This window comes from Ammodytes marinus (assembly GCF_949987685.1).
Source record: "Ammodytes marinus genome assembly, chromosome: 16".
Classification (NCBI taxonomy): domain Eukaryota; kingdom Metazoa; phylum Chordata; class Actinopteri; order Uranoscopiformes; family Ammodytidae; genus Ammodytes; species Ammodytes marinus.
This window is the reverse complement of record NC_137220.1, coordinates 18,837,553-18,855,154: the sequence shown is the minus strand read 5'-3', so window position 1 is coordinate 18,855,154 and position 17,602 is coordinate 18,837,553. Positions and strand designations below refer to the sequence as shown.

The 17,602-nt window shown below is 43.0% G+C and overlaps 1 protein-coding gene across 1 annotated transcript in view; it reads right to left on the bottom strand.

Moving 5' to 3' along the window:
• grin2ba (glutamate receptor, ionotropic, N-methyl D-aspartate 2B-a) overlaps positions 1 to 9,008 on the bottom strand; it is a gene marked incomplete at both ends in the record, with an annotated part of 111,217 nt that extends 102,209 nt beyond the window's left edge. Inside the window, 1 exon segment of the mRNA XM_080043641.1 lies at positions 8,982 to 9,008. Coding sequence (XP_079899767.1) covers positions 8,982 to 9,008 — 27 coding nt within the window.
• Between the last annotated feature and the right edge of the window lie 8,594 nt (positions 9,009 to 17,602).

The window sequence follows — 17,602 nt, the reverse complement described above, 5'->3', positions numbered from 1 at the left end:
TACGACCCTTCTGCTCTCACATATCAATATCAGCCCCAGAAATATCAGCATGGCCCTGACCTGAAACACTAAACAAAAGAGAAAAAGAAAAGATTGGCATAACGGAGAAGATAGATAGGTGGTGCTATAGATATTGGCTCTAGCATTAAAAGCCTTTTGGAAAAAGGCCAGTGCTGCAAATTTAACCATGGCTGATGGAATTTGCTTTGGTCTGACAGTAATGTTAAGTTTATGTCAGCCACTCCATTTAAATCACCGCCATAACAGAATCCCTTGATACAGAGAGATTTTAATTAAAAAACTGTGTGAGAGAGAGGGAGAGATAAATGCATGAGAGAGCATGACAGCAGAGAGAGAGAGAGAGAGAGAGAGAGAGAGAGAGGTTGCAACCGAGAGAGAGAGGGGAAAGAGATGAAGCATTAGATGAGAAAGATGATTCAGGGAGTAAAGTAGGAGAGAACGGGGAAAAGCAACACGGGGGACAGAAAAAGGCAAAGAAAAGAGATTACAGGAGTGAGATAAGTGGTGAATAAGAGCTCATTCTGTATCGGAGTGAAAGCAGAAAGGCACAGTGTGTCTCTACTTTCCTCACGCTTTATTTTCCATTGCTAAGACGTTTCAGGACGTGTGTGTGTGTGTGTGTGTGTGTGTGTGTGTGTGTGTGTGTGTGTGTGTGTGTGTGTGTGTGTGTGTGTGTGTGTGTGTGTGTGTGTGTGTGTGTGTGTGTGTGTGTGTGTGTGTGTGTGCGTGTGTATGTGGCATGTGTTTTTTGCTTCCTTCTGTGCTCTCCCATTCTTTGTCACTCTGGATGATTGATTTTCTAAGGTCTGGCTCACCCTCAATCACGGCAGAAACCAGAGTGAAAGTACATACACGCTGACACATTGACACACACACACACACACACACACACACACACACACACACACACACACACAGGCACACACACACGGGTTGACATGCGCACTGACCCACCCTGTTCTGTCCCACATGTACGCACCAGCACGCAGGAGGAGTATGCGTCAATTTGAATGATGCACAAACTATCAAATAATCCGCACAAGGCCTCAGTGTTAAGTAATGAACATGCCTGCACCGTCTCTCAACCTTAGCCATTCAAGCATATCCATACTGCCTATTTAAAAGTACCACAAAGGATACACACTTAACAAGAGATAAAGCAAAACAGGGCATGAAAAGCAAATGTGTGCCAATCATGTCTATACATTATGAGACAGAATCATTTAATCAATTAATTAATTTATGAGTAATCGTATAAAATGACTTTAAAAGTGCTTCCTTCAGATGTCAGTTGATTATAAAAAAAACTGGAAAAAAGGTTCATGGATGGCCATACATAATGCACACGTGTGAAAACACATATGGAAGGCCGTTAGTGACAGTAGTGTTAAGCAAAAAGTCACCTTAAATACACACACATACGCAGGCACACACACACACTGCTACGTAGATGAGGACTGTTGCCGCACCGTGCAACGGAGGAGAGACAGTATCCTATTTCACCCAGAGGGTTCCCCTACTTCATAATAGATATCAGACTCTTGGGCAGCAGTAACAGATAATGTCAGAGGGCAATTTTGTCGTGGCAGATAATATAATTCCATTGGTCTTAAAATGAAATATACTATAATCCTAGTGTTAAAACAGAGCACGCCCTTTGCCAGAAGGAAAGTGCTATTTTCCCATATAAGGCTGCTATTAATATGCAATAATATATAAAGTATATATATAAATTACACATTTGAAAAAAAAATATTCAAGAAGTAGTCTCCCGCAAAATTAAACACAGTTAGATGTATCTTACCCTCAATACACAGTATTTTGTATGGGACCGTGTCAGTCATCACCAATCCTCCATAATTGCAACCACTATCTACATTATGATCATAACTACACCACATAATACCCGCCGTACAGCTAAGATAAAACCCTCAGGAGGATTTATAGTTTAAATTACAACACATGAGAGCCTCTCAAGCCAAAACAGCTAGAATCTCCTTATGAGTGCTCAGTTCTGAGAATGAGTAGGGACTGTATGCATCCTATTGACCTACTAGCCTGGGACATTTTAAGGCTGACTGCCCCTATACCCTCCGCTGACTCTTATTGTATGGTTAACTATATGTTTAATGGAGCATCTCGGGACCCATTGGGCTGATGTTCAGATCAAGTATCTGCTAGGGGAGAACGGGGTTATATGTCACACGGGTTGGTTGTCACAATCGTTATATTTCGGAACCAGAAGGCGCTGTCTGTTAAATTGTGGTATGTAAATATTCAGAATTGGTATCAGAGGTCACCTACATAGTCTTCATTGGAGTTAGACTGCTGCATTTGAGGTGAGAGGACTGTTTGTGTTTTTCATGTCAAATTGAAAATATTTAGCTCTTCTGTGTTTTTCATGTCAAATTTAAAATATTTACCTCCTCAGTATTTTTCTTCTAGGTGTTTACACAATGGGTTTATAACAAAACAGTTGTTACCCTAAAAAAGTGGGAAGGGTAAGCTATAGTTTAGATTGTTGTTATCAAGCTAATTAGTAGTCAGATGGTTGTTAGCCTTGATGCTAGCAAGAAATTCCATTTGGGGTTGGTCGTTAAATTGGTCGTTGGTTGTCACATGTTATCCAAAGGGTGCAGCTAGGAAAGGAACCCAATAACAAAAGAAAATGTCAATCTGTATCCTCACTGACACCCAGGAGAAGGGAGCTAGCATGCAAAAGAAAAAAAGGGCAACAAAATCAAAACGACCCAGTGCATCCCAAACTAGACCAGTTGCCAAGGCTACTGCACCCCAGTGCACTCCACCCCAGCTGGAGAAGAAGAAACAGAAGAGAAAGAGACAGGAGGAGGAATCTTCATCAGATGAAGAGGATAGTTTGTGTTTGGTTTGTATGGAAACGTTCTCCAGCAGCCATTCAGGGGAGGTATGGGAAAAGTGTTGCATGTGCACACAAGCTCTGTTAGAGTGAGCAGACCCTACATTTGCCATCACTGTAACTCAGATAGTGAATGTGTGTAGCCTAGTTGAGTAGGCTATTATTGTTAAACTTATTTGTTTTGTTCTTTAAATCTTTATGTTGTTACATAGGCTGGTCTTAATATGGATTTCCTGTTTGTTTATTCCTTGCTCATCTTGTGTTAAGATGCATGAAGTTATGTTTAAAGTACTAACAGTCAATCTCTGTATCTCTACACACAAACACACACACACATTTAATGAGGATGCCGTCAGGATCTGGCTGCGTGATCCCGCTCTAATTGTCTTATCTTTCGAGGTGGCACATTCTTGGACTGAGCTTTAATTTAACACCCAGTCCTTCACTAGGGATGGGTGTTATTTACACCCCGCATCATCACCAAGAGACATACACACGCACACGCACACACACACACACAACCCTCAAAAGTATTGTTGTTCCCTCCCTCACACCCATATCATTGCTCTCTCTGTGCCTTCTCATCTTCCCCTTGTTGCCCTGTCACCCGCCAACACCCTATCTCGGCTCACGCTAAATTAACTGGCAAGCTGTTGTCATGCGATACCAACCGTATTGGTATACGAGCGCGCACTGATCCCACTCGTTATTCCGTTTGTGTACTGTAGCGCAGAGGACGCACCTCTGACAGCGCTGCAGACACAAGAGTCCAAAGTGTTTAACACCTTTAAAAGGTTGGAATAAAGAAGACGTTTGTGGCGTTCCCCTTGCTGCATCACCAACAAAAAGCAGTGACACAAACAAGACGGCTATGTTCATTATTAATCTGACAGGTCGCCAGAAGTGACATGTTTATTGTGTCACAAAAGTTTGATGTTTTCAGTTCCATGAAATAAATACTGGAAAATATAAAAAAGAATTTGCAGAAAATCCCTGTTGTCGTATGTCGCATTTGCACGACCCGCAGTTCTAACTTCACTACTCGGATCAATCAGATTATTTTTTTCTTGTGTTTATATGTTTTAGAAATGTGGTAACATAATATGGCCCTCAAGGGACCGAGGTATTACGAAAAAAAGACAAATCTATAGGTTTTTCCCAAGCATTTCCATCAGTGTCACAAGTGACAGTGTGTGCAAATCAATCCACAATGAATCAATACGTAGGAAAAGCTCCTGTGCAGAGAAATGTTCGTCAGGAGTTTTGCAATGGAAAACAGTCGGAGCACTTGCAGCATTTTCAATAGTTCTGAAACTCTGGTTCTTGCTCTTGGTAATCAATGCAAGATACAAACTGGAACAATCGACTGAATACACAGAAGAGGGTTAAACGGTTTGCATGAGAGCTGCGCCGTCTTCTTGGTGCATTGAGTTTAATCAGTCCCACTTTGACAAACCTATTATGTTTGTATCCCTTACAATGGCTCAAAATCACAATCTCCTCTCTCTTTCCTTTTGTCTGTGTGCCCGGCTGGAAGTATTACAGCGTGTTCCTGTTCTCTATAACAGACAGATTGGCACATACAACCTTCTTCATTTTCCCCTCTCTCTCTCTCTGCGGCCTGGTTGCCACATATCACAGATTCTGACATTGCATGGAGGAGGTCCCTCAGGGTGGCATTAGCTCCCTATTGGGAGTTCTTCTACTCAGCTCCCCGGGGGCATTTCTCTTGAACACAAACCCAATCAATAATTTTAATATTATCTGCCGGCACACAGAGTCACAGCAATTAGGCTGCAAGAGACTCCGGGACAGACTGAGGCTGAGGCTGCAGGCAGGGCCGAGCCTCGCCGCGGCAACCGGAGCAAGGTGAGCATTAGCTATGACATTTCAACAGGGCACAGGGCCCGGTCATCTTCAGCTTCACTCGCAGGAGGGAGGCGCACTCAGGGGTCGCTGCCCATGCTCCACCAGTTCATATTTGCAACATCGCAGGCTTTGTCTGTGTGTGTGTGTGTGTGTGTGTGTGTGTGTGTGTGTGTGTGTGTGTGTGTGTGTGTGTGTGTGTGTGTGTGTGTGTGTGTGTGTGTGTGTGTGTGTGTGTGTGTGTGTGTGTGTGTGTGTGTGTGTGTGTGTGTGTGTGTGTGTGTGTGTGTGTGTGTGTGTGTGTGTGTGTGTGTGTGTGTGTGGTTCAGCTGATGCCCCGCCATCCGATCTCACATGGGGGTGGGGGGGCGTAGCTGTCTCCTGTTGGAAGACTTTATCGGGGGAAAGTAATCCCTTTTGTGGTACAGACTGATTTATTATCCGAAACAGCTTTCATAATGGGGGAAGAAAAGCGTAGTTTAGCCGAGTGGAGATGAACAGAAATAAGTTTGAATAGCATTACTAGTTTCTGCGTCAACACAACAGGACATTAATCAAATTCTGTGCGTACAACATTAATCACACACCATGACATGTTATGTGTTATAATTCCGAATTAAAGCTGGATTTGAATAGTTGCCCTTAAATCAATGATGACAACACCAGCTCTCAAGTCGTATACGTTCAGTCTGTGCCACTGCTGAATACCACAGTATTGCAATGCTTTTGTTTTGCTGTCACCCCCAGTATTATATGGACTATCACTTCCATCTGAACTGCTACACAAAAATAAAGACCCTGACACTCTGAATTGCTGGTCCTCAAGGCATGAGCGCAAGTGTTTAACCTGGTTGATTGTGGATGCAGAAAGAGGCTGACCGGTGACAAGCGAACACACACACATACACACAAGCACAGCGAAACAAATTATTTGCCCACTATAAACACAACCTCAAGGTGAGCCCCAAAAAACAACGAGTGAATGAAACAACCGCCAAATACATGCACACAAATACGGGCATACAAATTGAGCACAATAAAAGACACACATATAACTTCTACACTATCCAGTCCATCTAGGGCTAAGATTGAATTATTTCCTTTATGGATAAGTCTGTCTTTATTACAATCAATCCATTATTCCTTTAGTCCAGAGGTTTTCAAACTGGGAGAATTGAAGAGAATGTGTGAAGGAGAGGATGTGAGATGAAGAAAAAGGCAAAGCAAGGAAGAAGGTTTGTAATTGTATTTTGGCTTAGCTTGTTTGGCATGCAATTTGTGTCTCAATGTCACGTGATATGTCCATTTTTTTAATTCAGTGTAGCTTACACTTTCCAAGAATATAATTATCTCTAAACCATCCCTGAATTATCGTCCACAAACCCGCTTGAGTCTTGTTTTTAACTTCAGAACTTGCCTCAAAAATCATCTGGTTTTCTTTAGTATCAAAGTCACAAAGTTGTCTCCACATTCATGGGTAAATTGCAAACAGGAACTGCTAATAGCTAATTCAGCATAAGTTTCAGCCCAATATGCTAAAATGGAAACAGATGTATGTGAAAAGCGCACGTCTTCAGATTGCAAAATTCTGAATTCAAATCACAATGGGATTAAGGCAGAAAAGCCTCACATTCTAGTTATGGGTTAACATTGCCAGCATTAGATCTATCCAACAACAGGAGCAAAAAACACCAACGCCCCCTGAAGCCTCCACGCAGCTGCATCTGATGACTGGCCTGGAAAATAACACACGCAACCAAAGCAAACGTTGGAAGTGCACCGCTCAGTTAATGAGTGGATCTGCGGGCCGTTTTCCAGGTGACTTATGTTACTGCTCTGCTGCTGGAGACAAGAATGAGTGAAGTCGCATTGATCTGCTGTTTTGCAACCCGATCGATGCCACCACAGAGATATCCCTAGCCAGGTTTTTAGGTCAGGCTGAAACACGCGATCTTACGGCCACCAATTCAATTAATATTAAATGGGAGCATTACTGGGAGATGGATAACCACCAGAGACTTTGCATTCAACCTGCTGCTGCATCCTACAAGTTTATTCAATTACAGGATCATTTAACTGTGTGATTGGAATTCATTCCATTAAGGGAAACGTGCCTCTGCAACTTTGCCGTGCCTGAAAAGTTTCTTTGAATATGCCTGGGTTATTGAATTAACGAGGTGTGCCCACACGCTTCCGTGGTGTTTTGCAGAGGGATAAAAAAAAACAGAATTTACAGCAGCACAGGTGCATCGGGAAGTCATTGCCTTCCCTAGGAAACACACAGGTGCACTCTCTCTATTCTCTACTGCACGTCCCCAGAAAGTTTCTGTCCCTATTTCTTCATCAAAAGCCTCCTCTCTCCCACAGCTCATGAATTTGCTCTAATTTACAAAGACAGAAAAGAAGAAAAACTTCCTCTTTCCACTCTATTTCTATAAAAAAAAAAAAGGGATAAAAGAAGAATGGTGTCAACTATGAATTTTTCCAACGATAAGCACATAATGCCTTATCAGCAGAAGAATGCAACATCACACAAAAAAAATTTAAAAAAAAAAACCCTATAGGAGGAAGACAGATATACCCAAGAGGTACTCATTTATCCCACTGTTTCGCTTCAATACAGAAATCTGCTGTTAATTACGCTCTCTGTACATCCTCAGACAGCAGAAAGGTGATCCTTAAATACTGCACACTATATTTGACACATCAAAGATCGAGGCTTCAAAACAGCAGTCGTTGTTGTGCGTTGGGGTATGAATGATGACGCGTGCTCGTGGAGTCTTCACAAGAGCCTGTTGTTAATTGGGTTGGACTAAAAAAAAGCTGCACTAAATTAATGGCACAGAGTGGTGGTGATATATTATGAGGGCCAAAATCACATTACGGTTAGGTACACAGGGGTCGGAGATAAAGCTTTTAGAAAACTCATGAGACAGTATTATCGTGACACGTCCTAATTTTTTTTTCCCATTACTTCAGCTTGTGCTTTTTCTAAACAGTTTATGTAAGAGCAGGAAGCTTGCTGGACTTGGAATAATAGGCCTAAAAGATGAGTAATCTATAACAGTGAGGGTGAATGCTAAGTTACGTATTTTTTTGCCCAGAGAAGGTGGGGCTGTTAAAGAGAAACGCTGTCACCGTTAATTCATCTATATGGTAATGTTTCATGACGTAAAGGCAATAGTGGGCGATGTGCAGCGTCAGCGTTAGCCGAGGCCGTGTGACTTTCAGCTAAACGACAGAAGGGCTGAAGCACTTCATTACGGAGCCACACTGTCGCTCTGCTGCCGGGGAGAGAAGCACACAGCCCAAAAAACAAAACAACAAGACATTTTTACTTTCTCACTCTTGCTCCTCGCAGTCTCTTAAACGTCACGGCTGATTAATAGCGCATGAGGATGAGATAAAAAGAAAAGAAGGAGGGGGAGGGATGGAGAGGAGGAGAAAGGAGAGGGAGAGCAGTGGTAGAGGGGGGGAGGTAGGAAGCTTGTGAACAACTTAAGAGCAAATTAAAAGCTTAGCACTGAGGAGAGAGAGGAGATGAATGTGTGAGAACAGGCGATGGAATTAGCTGATATGGTAACGGCCTCTCTCTCTGGGCCCCTTGTGGCAAAAATGCGTTTGCTGTGTGTAATTTGCTCGTGGGACAGACAGATAATTATGTTTCCTTTTATCTTATCACACAAAATATAATGCTAACTACAACAGCACATGGAAGCAGATGATGATCATACTGTACATAAACAAGTCCAAACAGTCACACACTTTTGCCACAAAAAGAAAAAGAAGAAGAAATCTCATCCGACAAATCCCTTAATGGCGTGATCAATGCCTGCAAAGCCATTCAAATGAAGCCAATAGTCGATACAGGGCTCGGTCAGGTTGAGCAGTGTCCACACACTGAAACATGCCACTAGATCAAAATAAATAAATAAATAAAGGATTAAAAGGAGCCAGGATTAAAGCACTCGTCCATAGGCTCCACCTATTAACCTGACCCTCGAGCAAACCTGGCGTGACGATACAAAGCCAAGGGAAGAAAAAAATAACTTTTGCAAGTTTTAGACCATCAATCACTGAGCTGGAGGACTAAGGGAAGCTGCACAAACACACACGCACAGGTGAGATAAGAAGGGTCCTTTCAGCGAGTCCTCACGAGGAAAACTAAAAACAGCCTGAGTAGTACAGAGGCCCCCATACATCAATATTGTCTTACCTTGTGTTTTGCCAGCCAAAGTCTCATCCCAGCGTCTCAGAAGTAGCATGATGGTGCGGCCTGGGACTCCTCTCTCCCTCTCATAGCCTCAGACTGAGGGAGGCTCAACTACAAGCAACACAAGACAAAATAAATTATCACTATTGGCTGTTAGTAGCTACAGTTGGGTTTTTTTGTCAGAACTAAATCACCTTGAACTTCTTGAGCTTCTGTCAACATCATTAACCAATTAACAGAAAGGTCAGATTAATAAAATCACAAAAGGAGGCAATAATGTAAAGGCAAACCCTTTATCATTTTACTGGATATCTGAATTCCCCCAAAGGGATGAATAAAGTATCAACCTAGCATCTATCTATCTCTTCAGCTGTCACTCCAACAGCGGGTTCATCATTTGCTCCAACCGTTTTTAAAAAACAAGCCTGTTTAAGTCTCCGTGATAAATTCAATCACACCTCATTAGTCTGTGTGTGTGTGTGTGTGTGTGTGTGTGTGTGTGTGTGTGTGTGTGTGTGTGTGTGTGTGTGTGTGTGTGTGTGTGTGTGTGTGTGTGTGTGTGTGTGTGTGTGTGTGTGGTGGATGTGCGTGTGTCTGTGCGTGTGTGTGGGGGGGGGGGTGTCAAATGCAAATACAGACGTTCACGAATGAAGGGGTGAGATTTAAAACACAGAGCATGGCATCCCACATCATAATCATTCTCAATGTTAATCACCAACAAGGAGTTGGAGCGCGGGGACTCACAGCAGTTGTAGGGTAAAATCCTGGTCGGGTGGAAAGGGCAAAGCAGCAGTTTGGATGTAATTTTACTCCACAGGAGCAGCTTCACTTCCGGTCTCCACTTGGCCCCTCCAGAGAGATGTTCGGCCTTGCTTGTTTTTCTGACGTCTGTTAATGCAAAGGGAACAGGGAAGACAGAGGGTTAACCACAGGTCACAAACTCTTATAAAACCATACTGTACTGTTGGCATAGTGTATGACCTCTGACCTGCCAACTTTTCAGAATTGAAAGAGGGGAATTCAAAATGCTTAAAAATATTTTAATACAACTTTCTGTGTTACTGTTTACAATCCAAATCCTCTGAAGGCTATTTCTGCCCTATAAAAACAATGCATCTCCTTCCTCCATTTGTTAAAACGTTTCCCACAAGTGCCTTAAGTGAACTGTGTGTGTGTGTGTGTGTGTGTGTGTGTGTGTGTGTGTGTGTGTGTGCGTGTGTGTGTGTGCGTGTGTGTGTGTGTGTGTGTGTGTGTGTGTGTGTGTGTGTGTGTGTGTGTGTGTGTGTGTGTGTGTGTGTGTGTGTGTGTGTGTGTGTGTGTGTGTGTGTGTGTGTGTGTCGTTTTTCAGGAGGATAAATTAGTCTGATGTGAGCAAAATCCAGCCCAGTAGGATAAATAATACATATCCTCCAATGTACTGTAGCACTAAATTGTCTCATCCCCAACAACCCCCCTCCCTCCCCCTCGACTACAGTAGATGAGAAGAATAATAAATAAGTTCTAATAATCCAGATTGTACATAACTAAACTGATATATCATCAACACACACCCTGCTCACATAGGTCCCTGAGATTGTGTCTCAAATAAGGAGAGGAGAGGAGAGTGTGGGCCATACTTTAGGTAAACGAATGATTAATTAAAAATATGCCGATGAATAATAAACCAGTCTCTGCGGGGTAACAGATTGCACTTTTCATATTTAATAGATTGATTGGCCTCACACAAAGCTACGGGAACGCGCGCACACATACATGCTCACAGCAACACGTAATCGCCCGGCAAACACACTCGTCCCGTGTAGCGGTCGAAACATGAAAACAGAGGGGTGTGAACATACAGTAGATTAAAACATCAAAGAGGGTCTTCGCCGCTCACTTTAAACACCAAGGCTGCTTTGCCTTGTTTCTTAGCTTTATCTGATCCCACAAAGGGGGGGGGGGGGGCCCTAAACGTTGCTTTTCTGTACACTTCCCTGTGTACAGCGGCCCCCCATTTCCTGTGTCAATACAAGTCCTCTTAATCAGCTTCGATAAATTATTGAACAGCCTTTTTATATCAGATTGTGACCCATATTTCTGCTCGCTTGACGTGAATGTGCTGCCCATAAAATCTAGATTTATATTGGGGGGGAGGGAGAGAGACATATCCCATGGGTCCCCATCGAAATCTAGGCCTATGCAGTCCCACATGGCTCCCGTAGAATCACACATAGAATCACAGGATTCAGACAAACACACTGTGGAGATCCGCCGACTGATTGGCCCATCTAACGAGATAATGGACACTGACAGGAGCGTCACGCACACACAAAACGGGACCACGCTTTTGAGTGTGAGGAGCTGCAAATCATCTTCACACTTCAGAATTTGACTTCTAGTGCACGCGGCAATATGCGGCGCCGCTTTAGAACACAGCAAGGCCCTGTAGAGTGGAGAGTTATCTCAAGAAATCTATTGGAGGGTCCTTGCTGGATTCATTAGGCACATGCAATGCTCAGAGACCAGACGCAGGGAGGTTGCATTGTCGTCTCATTAGGTAGCACATGGGGAGAAAGAGAGAGACAGGGAGAGAATCAAGTAGGAAAGAGGGGAGAGGATTATGAATCTCCTCAGCCCCTGCTGTCTCCTCTCCTGGCCTGTTTATCTATGACGACTGCAAACACGCCGCCTATGGAATCTCTTAAGCCCCGTTTGGAGACTTTTGGCAGACTTCTTTTCCACGTTAAGCTTCTGGCATCAAACGCTTTTCAGACACTAAAAAAAAATTGACAGGAGGCTTGAAATATGTGGCAGTGCCCCCCTCCCCCCCCCCCCCAGGTTGCCCAATACAACTCATTCGATATAATTTGGTGGCAGTATTTACACAAACTGCCCTCATTTAGAGCCAGACGGTACACTACCATTCTTAGAAACCAGGCTAAGGAACAAATGTGTGAAAACATTAACTAGGATGTCATTTTTGGCAGCAACATTGATTTAGCGATACAAAAATGTGACAGTAAGTCTGATAAAGTGTTATTCGATTGGAGTTGTACATTATATATTATAGATGATCATGAATGTGATCCGGAAGTTTTAAAACAAAGCTATGTTTCCTCAACCAATCTGCTCTATATTTGCAATGTTAGTGATGCTCAGCTCTTAAAGGATCCGTCAAATTCTTCATCAGCGTCCTCTGCTTAATGCTATAGAGGAGTCAGCTGGATCCAAAACAGTTAAGTGTGACATAATCACAGCACCGTCCATTTTGCTCCCACCTCCCTCTACCACCACTGTCAAAACAATGATATTACAGCCAAAGAGAGCATTCCACCTGTTCATAAAAAAACATGTGCTATTTTGGTGATTATTTGCCGGAAAAACACACAGTTGGTGAGCCATGTGTCAGATGCAGTGAGTCGTCCATTTTGCAGCAGCTGTGACAGCTTTGACAGAATACCTGGGCTTAAGTGCCCATCTGTAGTTCGGCTATAAGGGGTCACATGTGGGCCAAGAGCAGTGAGCACAATGGGTAATGGCTCCGGGTTATGAGAGCAGGGTCCCAGGTGGGTTGCACAGGTAGTAACCTTGACTGTGCGACTAGTTCAAACGCACCCATCACGGTATGAATCCAAACTACTGTCGGCCAAATGATGGGAAAGTTAATCAGAGAAAAGGGGTCAAGCGCTGCTGCACCTGTGATGGATAGATGGACAAAGTGTCTGCAAGTGCGTGTGTGAGTCTACGCGCATGTGTGTGGGTGTTTATGTGCTAACACACACTGAGCAGACTCCGAGATATACTGCCATTCAACTACTAAGAAGCACTTTATGCTTCTTTAAAATAACAGCATATAAAAATAATTGCATTCAGAAAAGGACAGTGTAGTCCCCTCTCTTCATGTGGATTATTTATTGATCTAACTATATAATCGTCTCATGCTAACACACACACACACACCTCTGTTTTAAATAAGAGTGTGGAGCAGCACTGAGCAGATGATTTGATGGGCAGAAGTGGCTACTCCATCAGGTGGAGAGTGGTTTACGAGTACAACCCAAAGGATGAAGACAGAGATTAATTTTGACATGTTTGACATTTTTACATTATCGGATCGGGGTTACGCATTGGATTTTATGTCACATGAATAAAACCTTATCAGAAAGAGAATTAAAGGCTCACGGGGAGGAAAGAAAAACTACAAGGGCTAAATGGTGGTGAAGTATGAGGAAAATTACAGATCTCAGATTATCCGCCAGTATCCATTTAAATTCTACCTAACCCTCATATAGCACACACACACACACACACACACACACACACACACACACACACACACACACACACACACACACACACACACACACACACACACACACACACACACACACACACACACACACACACACACACACACACACAAAATTAGTGGTTAATGACAAAAAAAATATTTAGATGAATATCTTCATCTGTAAATAATCATTCAATACATGTGTGGATTGAAAGCACAGTACTCACCTATTTAACCCTTAGCATTTAAAAATATGAATTTAAAACAATATTGTTGGCTGGAGAAAATTGTAAGGATCGTGGCTATTACATCAGCTAATAGACAAAAGATGTTGCTTGAGTCTTTAATCCGTGTTAGTGAAATCCCATTAAGATTCAATAGTTGAAAAATAAATATTGAAATCAGCTTCAGTCCGTTACAAAAAAAAAGTCACGAAAAGAGTCCCACATTTAGGACAGCTTATAATAATTGTTAATTTTTTTTTCATTTGGAATCAAATCCGAGATTAAGGGTAATTCCACAGGAAAACAGCTAAATCCAGAGTGGTGACGGTTGCTCTAAAGTCCCACTTCCCATTATCTTCATGTAATGAAGAGGAGAGGCATTAAATCTCCTTCAAGGAAAAAAATTTAAATATCAAAAAGAAAAAAGAAAAAAAGGAGATGGACAAAGAAATGAGTTGTGTGGTGTGCTTTGCTATGCATCTGTCTATTGCTGTGCCTCTCTGTAGCTCACACACCACACACAGACACACACAGACACACACACACCAAATTATGCAGCTACTTCGCAGTCAGCTTACTTCTTTGAAGCCGCCCCTATATTCTGTTTTCCTAAAATGCCGAAGATTATTCATGAATAATCTGCCCCTTGTATTTCAATAAAAGGAAGTAGTCCGCTGATGAAGTGCAAAATTACGTCACCAAATAAAAAGAAATAGCAACTCCTCTCTGATGCAAGCAAGTCAATGACGTGTGAGTGATCGGACATGAGATTTTTTTTTTAAACGACAAATGAATGACGAAAAAAATACTAAATGGAACGACAAATAAATCAATGAGTGGATCCATTCAGAGGCGGTGAGAGGGTGAAAGTGATGGAGAGACAAAAAAATACGAGAAAGAGGTGATTAAAGAATATAAAGCTTGAAGCAAAGGGAGAGGAAAAATATGAAAAGTATGGTGGAGGAAAAAAAGGGGGAAAAATCCTCTGGATGATGAAGCCAGTTTTTTTCTCTAGTCCATTCTCTATGAGTGCATGTGTGTGTCTGTCTGCAAGAATGCGAGTCAGTTCAGAAAGACAGGAGAGAGAGGGAGAAAGAGAGAGAGGGGAAAAGAGAGCAGGGAAAAGAAGGAGGCAGAGGGGTGTTTAAACACTGATGACACCCCGACAGAATGGACAAGTGCTGGCTTACAAATACGCTCTGACAAAACGGTTCAGCTGTCGCTGATGAATTAGGACTTTGCTCTGATTGACCTTCACCTGTCGGGCGAAGACACCTGAACGCACCTCGGTTTGACAGTAACATACATTTCCCCTAGAGAGCGAATGCGGGGTGTGGACTTCTCTTAAAGTGCATGACGAACAAAAAGGACATGTGGGGAGGGCGGTGTGTGTGGTGAAGGGGCATTTCAGTCGCTTTAATGGAAGGACAGACTTTTTGTGCAACATATAAAAATGACAGAAGCAGTCGAAATGTGGTTCCGTGAAGATGACAGGCCGGAGGTGGGTGCTTGCTTGATGTAGTTGCTGTGGTCTTAGTTGAGGAGAACAACATCAAGATAGGAAGAAACAAGTCTCAGAACACACAGATTAGAGCAAAGGGGATAGTGACGTGAGTATGACATGACATGAGGCAAGAATCAGCTGATGGGAGGGGAGCCGTGGTGTTACCAAAACTAGATTGTAGGCCTGTGTGTGTGTGTGTGTGTGTGTGTGTGTGTGTGTGTGTGTGTGTGTGTGTGTGTGTGTGTGTGTGTGTGTGTGTGTGTGTGTGTGTGTGTGTGTGTGTGTCAAGAAGGCGTGCTTAATATATTTGCACCACCCCACACAAAGCACCTTTCATACACAGAAAAAGGAACAAAGATTTTGAGACAGACACTCAACACTAAATAGACCTACCTATGGTTAGAATTAAGAATCGCCCAAAAATGATGCATAGGAAGGTGGGAGGAAAAAAGAGAAGGGGGATATAGAAAATAGGAAAAAAAAGGTACAAAAGTGAAAAAGCATAAATAGAAAATACAAGCAAGCCAATTAAAATGTCTCCATTAGGGTTGTTTAGATTTGTTTAAAAGGGAGGAAATTAAAACATTGGTGGAGTTAAAAAGTAGCCAAAGTTAGGGAAGGATAATGAGTGGAGTGGAGGGGGGGGGGCTGTGGAGAGAAGAAGGGAGCGTGGGCTGGGAGTGATAGCGATGGAGAGGGTAGGGAAAGAAAGGGAGGATGTATGTGTGGATGGACGGATGGAGAGAATAAAAAGGGAGGCAAATAAAATCCCCCTCCTCTTTCTCTTTCTCTTTTTCTCTGTCTCTCTGCCTCTTTCTCCCTCCGTGTTTGGCTCATAAATAGAAGAAATTGTTGACCAGGTAAATGGCGAAATAGATGAGAAGACAGAGGACCGAGAGAGCGAGCAAATGAAAAGGTAAAGCACCTCCCAGCAGCGCGATGAGGAAAAAAAAGAACAAAAAACGGAAGATAAAAGCAAATACTCCAGTGGCCTCCGTTGTCTCCAGTCTGCTTGCGGAAGGGGGGATTGGCTGGTGCCAGTTGTTCCCCTTCCCCGGTTGCCTTCTGCTTTCTTCTGTCTCCTCTCCTCCCAAAAAACACTTCCCATCCAGAAGACAAAAGGGCAGGCACAGATGTCCCTTTTCCTCTCTATCTCTGTCTCTCTATCTCTCTCTCTCTCTCTCTCCCTCTCTCTTTCAACTCTGCTCTGATCTGGTCTCTATCACATGCCACTCACACAGGTTAGACATTGTTGCAGACTACCACCAATGTTGCCCGGTGGGAGACGGGGGAAAAAAAGGCATTGGGGGGCTGCTGCTAGTCAAGCACTGCCTGCCTCATAAGGAAGGATACTGAGCTGGAATTGCTTCGTCTCCCCCTCTCTCCCGCCCATCCCTGCGAGGGAAAAAAAAGATAGGAGGAAGGGAGGTGGGCCCACTCGCTGCATTAGTATTCATTGAGAGAGTGTGAAAGAGAGAGGGAGAGAGAGAGAGAGAGAGAGAGATGAGGAGGAGGGGGATAGGGGTGCCTTCAAATGTCGAGGAACCAAACCGGTGTGTGTGAAACTGATAAGAGACTGGCTCCCCCTAGAGTCAATCATCAATACACAAGCTCACATAACTGGGAACACTGGGAACGCACTGATGGACCAATCGGTTGGACCCGAAACCTGAAGATTTTAAGCTCTAATGTCCTGTAATCCACAAACATAAATATTCAATGATATGAGTGAAATGTTCTAAGTGTCAATGTTAAAAATGGACATCTTTCTCTGGAAGCACCGTTTACCCTTACACAGTCCAAATCGGACAAAAGCATTCAAGGCATTTTTGGGCTCACGTCATTTGTGGTGCTGTGTGATAAAAGACTCATCCTTTTCCTCTTCATTTCACCCTGAGCTAAACTCTGTGTTGCTATGGTGACAGATGACCGCTCCAAAGTGTCAACATTTGAAGCTAGTAGCACACACAAGATAAGGTGGTCAGAGGCACCCTTCAAAAAGGTATAATAATATGAATACATTTTATTTATAGGCACCTTTCAAAGCACCCATGACTGCAGTGAATCTCCACACTAGTGATGTCTAAATATTGCAGTCAGAAAAAGGATTTGTTAATTTTATCCTGTTACTGCAATCTTGTGTGTAAAAAAAAAAGAAGAAAAAAAAGGCCTCATTGTCTTTGGTTTTATTCCCTTGAGGGAACTTATTATTTACTTAGCTCACAGTGAAACTCAAGTCCAATCGTACTTCCAGTGACAGGTGGGGTGTCTCTACAGCTTAGTGAAGGATCAGGTGCAAAATTATGGGCACGTTTTTCCATTCATACATTCGCACATTAAGAAATTAGCCTACCTCACAATGGCGTGGAAGAGGGTCGGTAGAATGCATGTGAATGTTATTGCAGCTTTCCTCTCTCTTGGCCGATCTTGGATGGCAAAACAGGCAGCACCGCGGGTTCTTCCCCCGTTCAACAGCCTCTTAATCACCTTTAACCTCAAAGTTTGAGACATCTCTGAGCCCTGAATTTGAAAACACATAAATAAATGGTCAGTATATTAAGAACAATTACTGGACACTTCTGGTGATAACTGTCCCATTAACATTGTTCTCCAACGTTTATTTGGC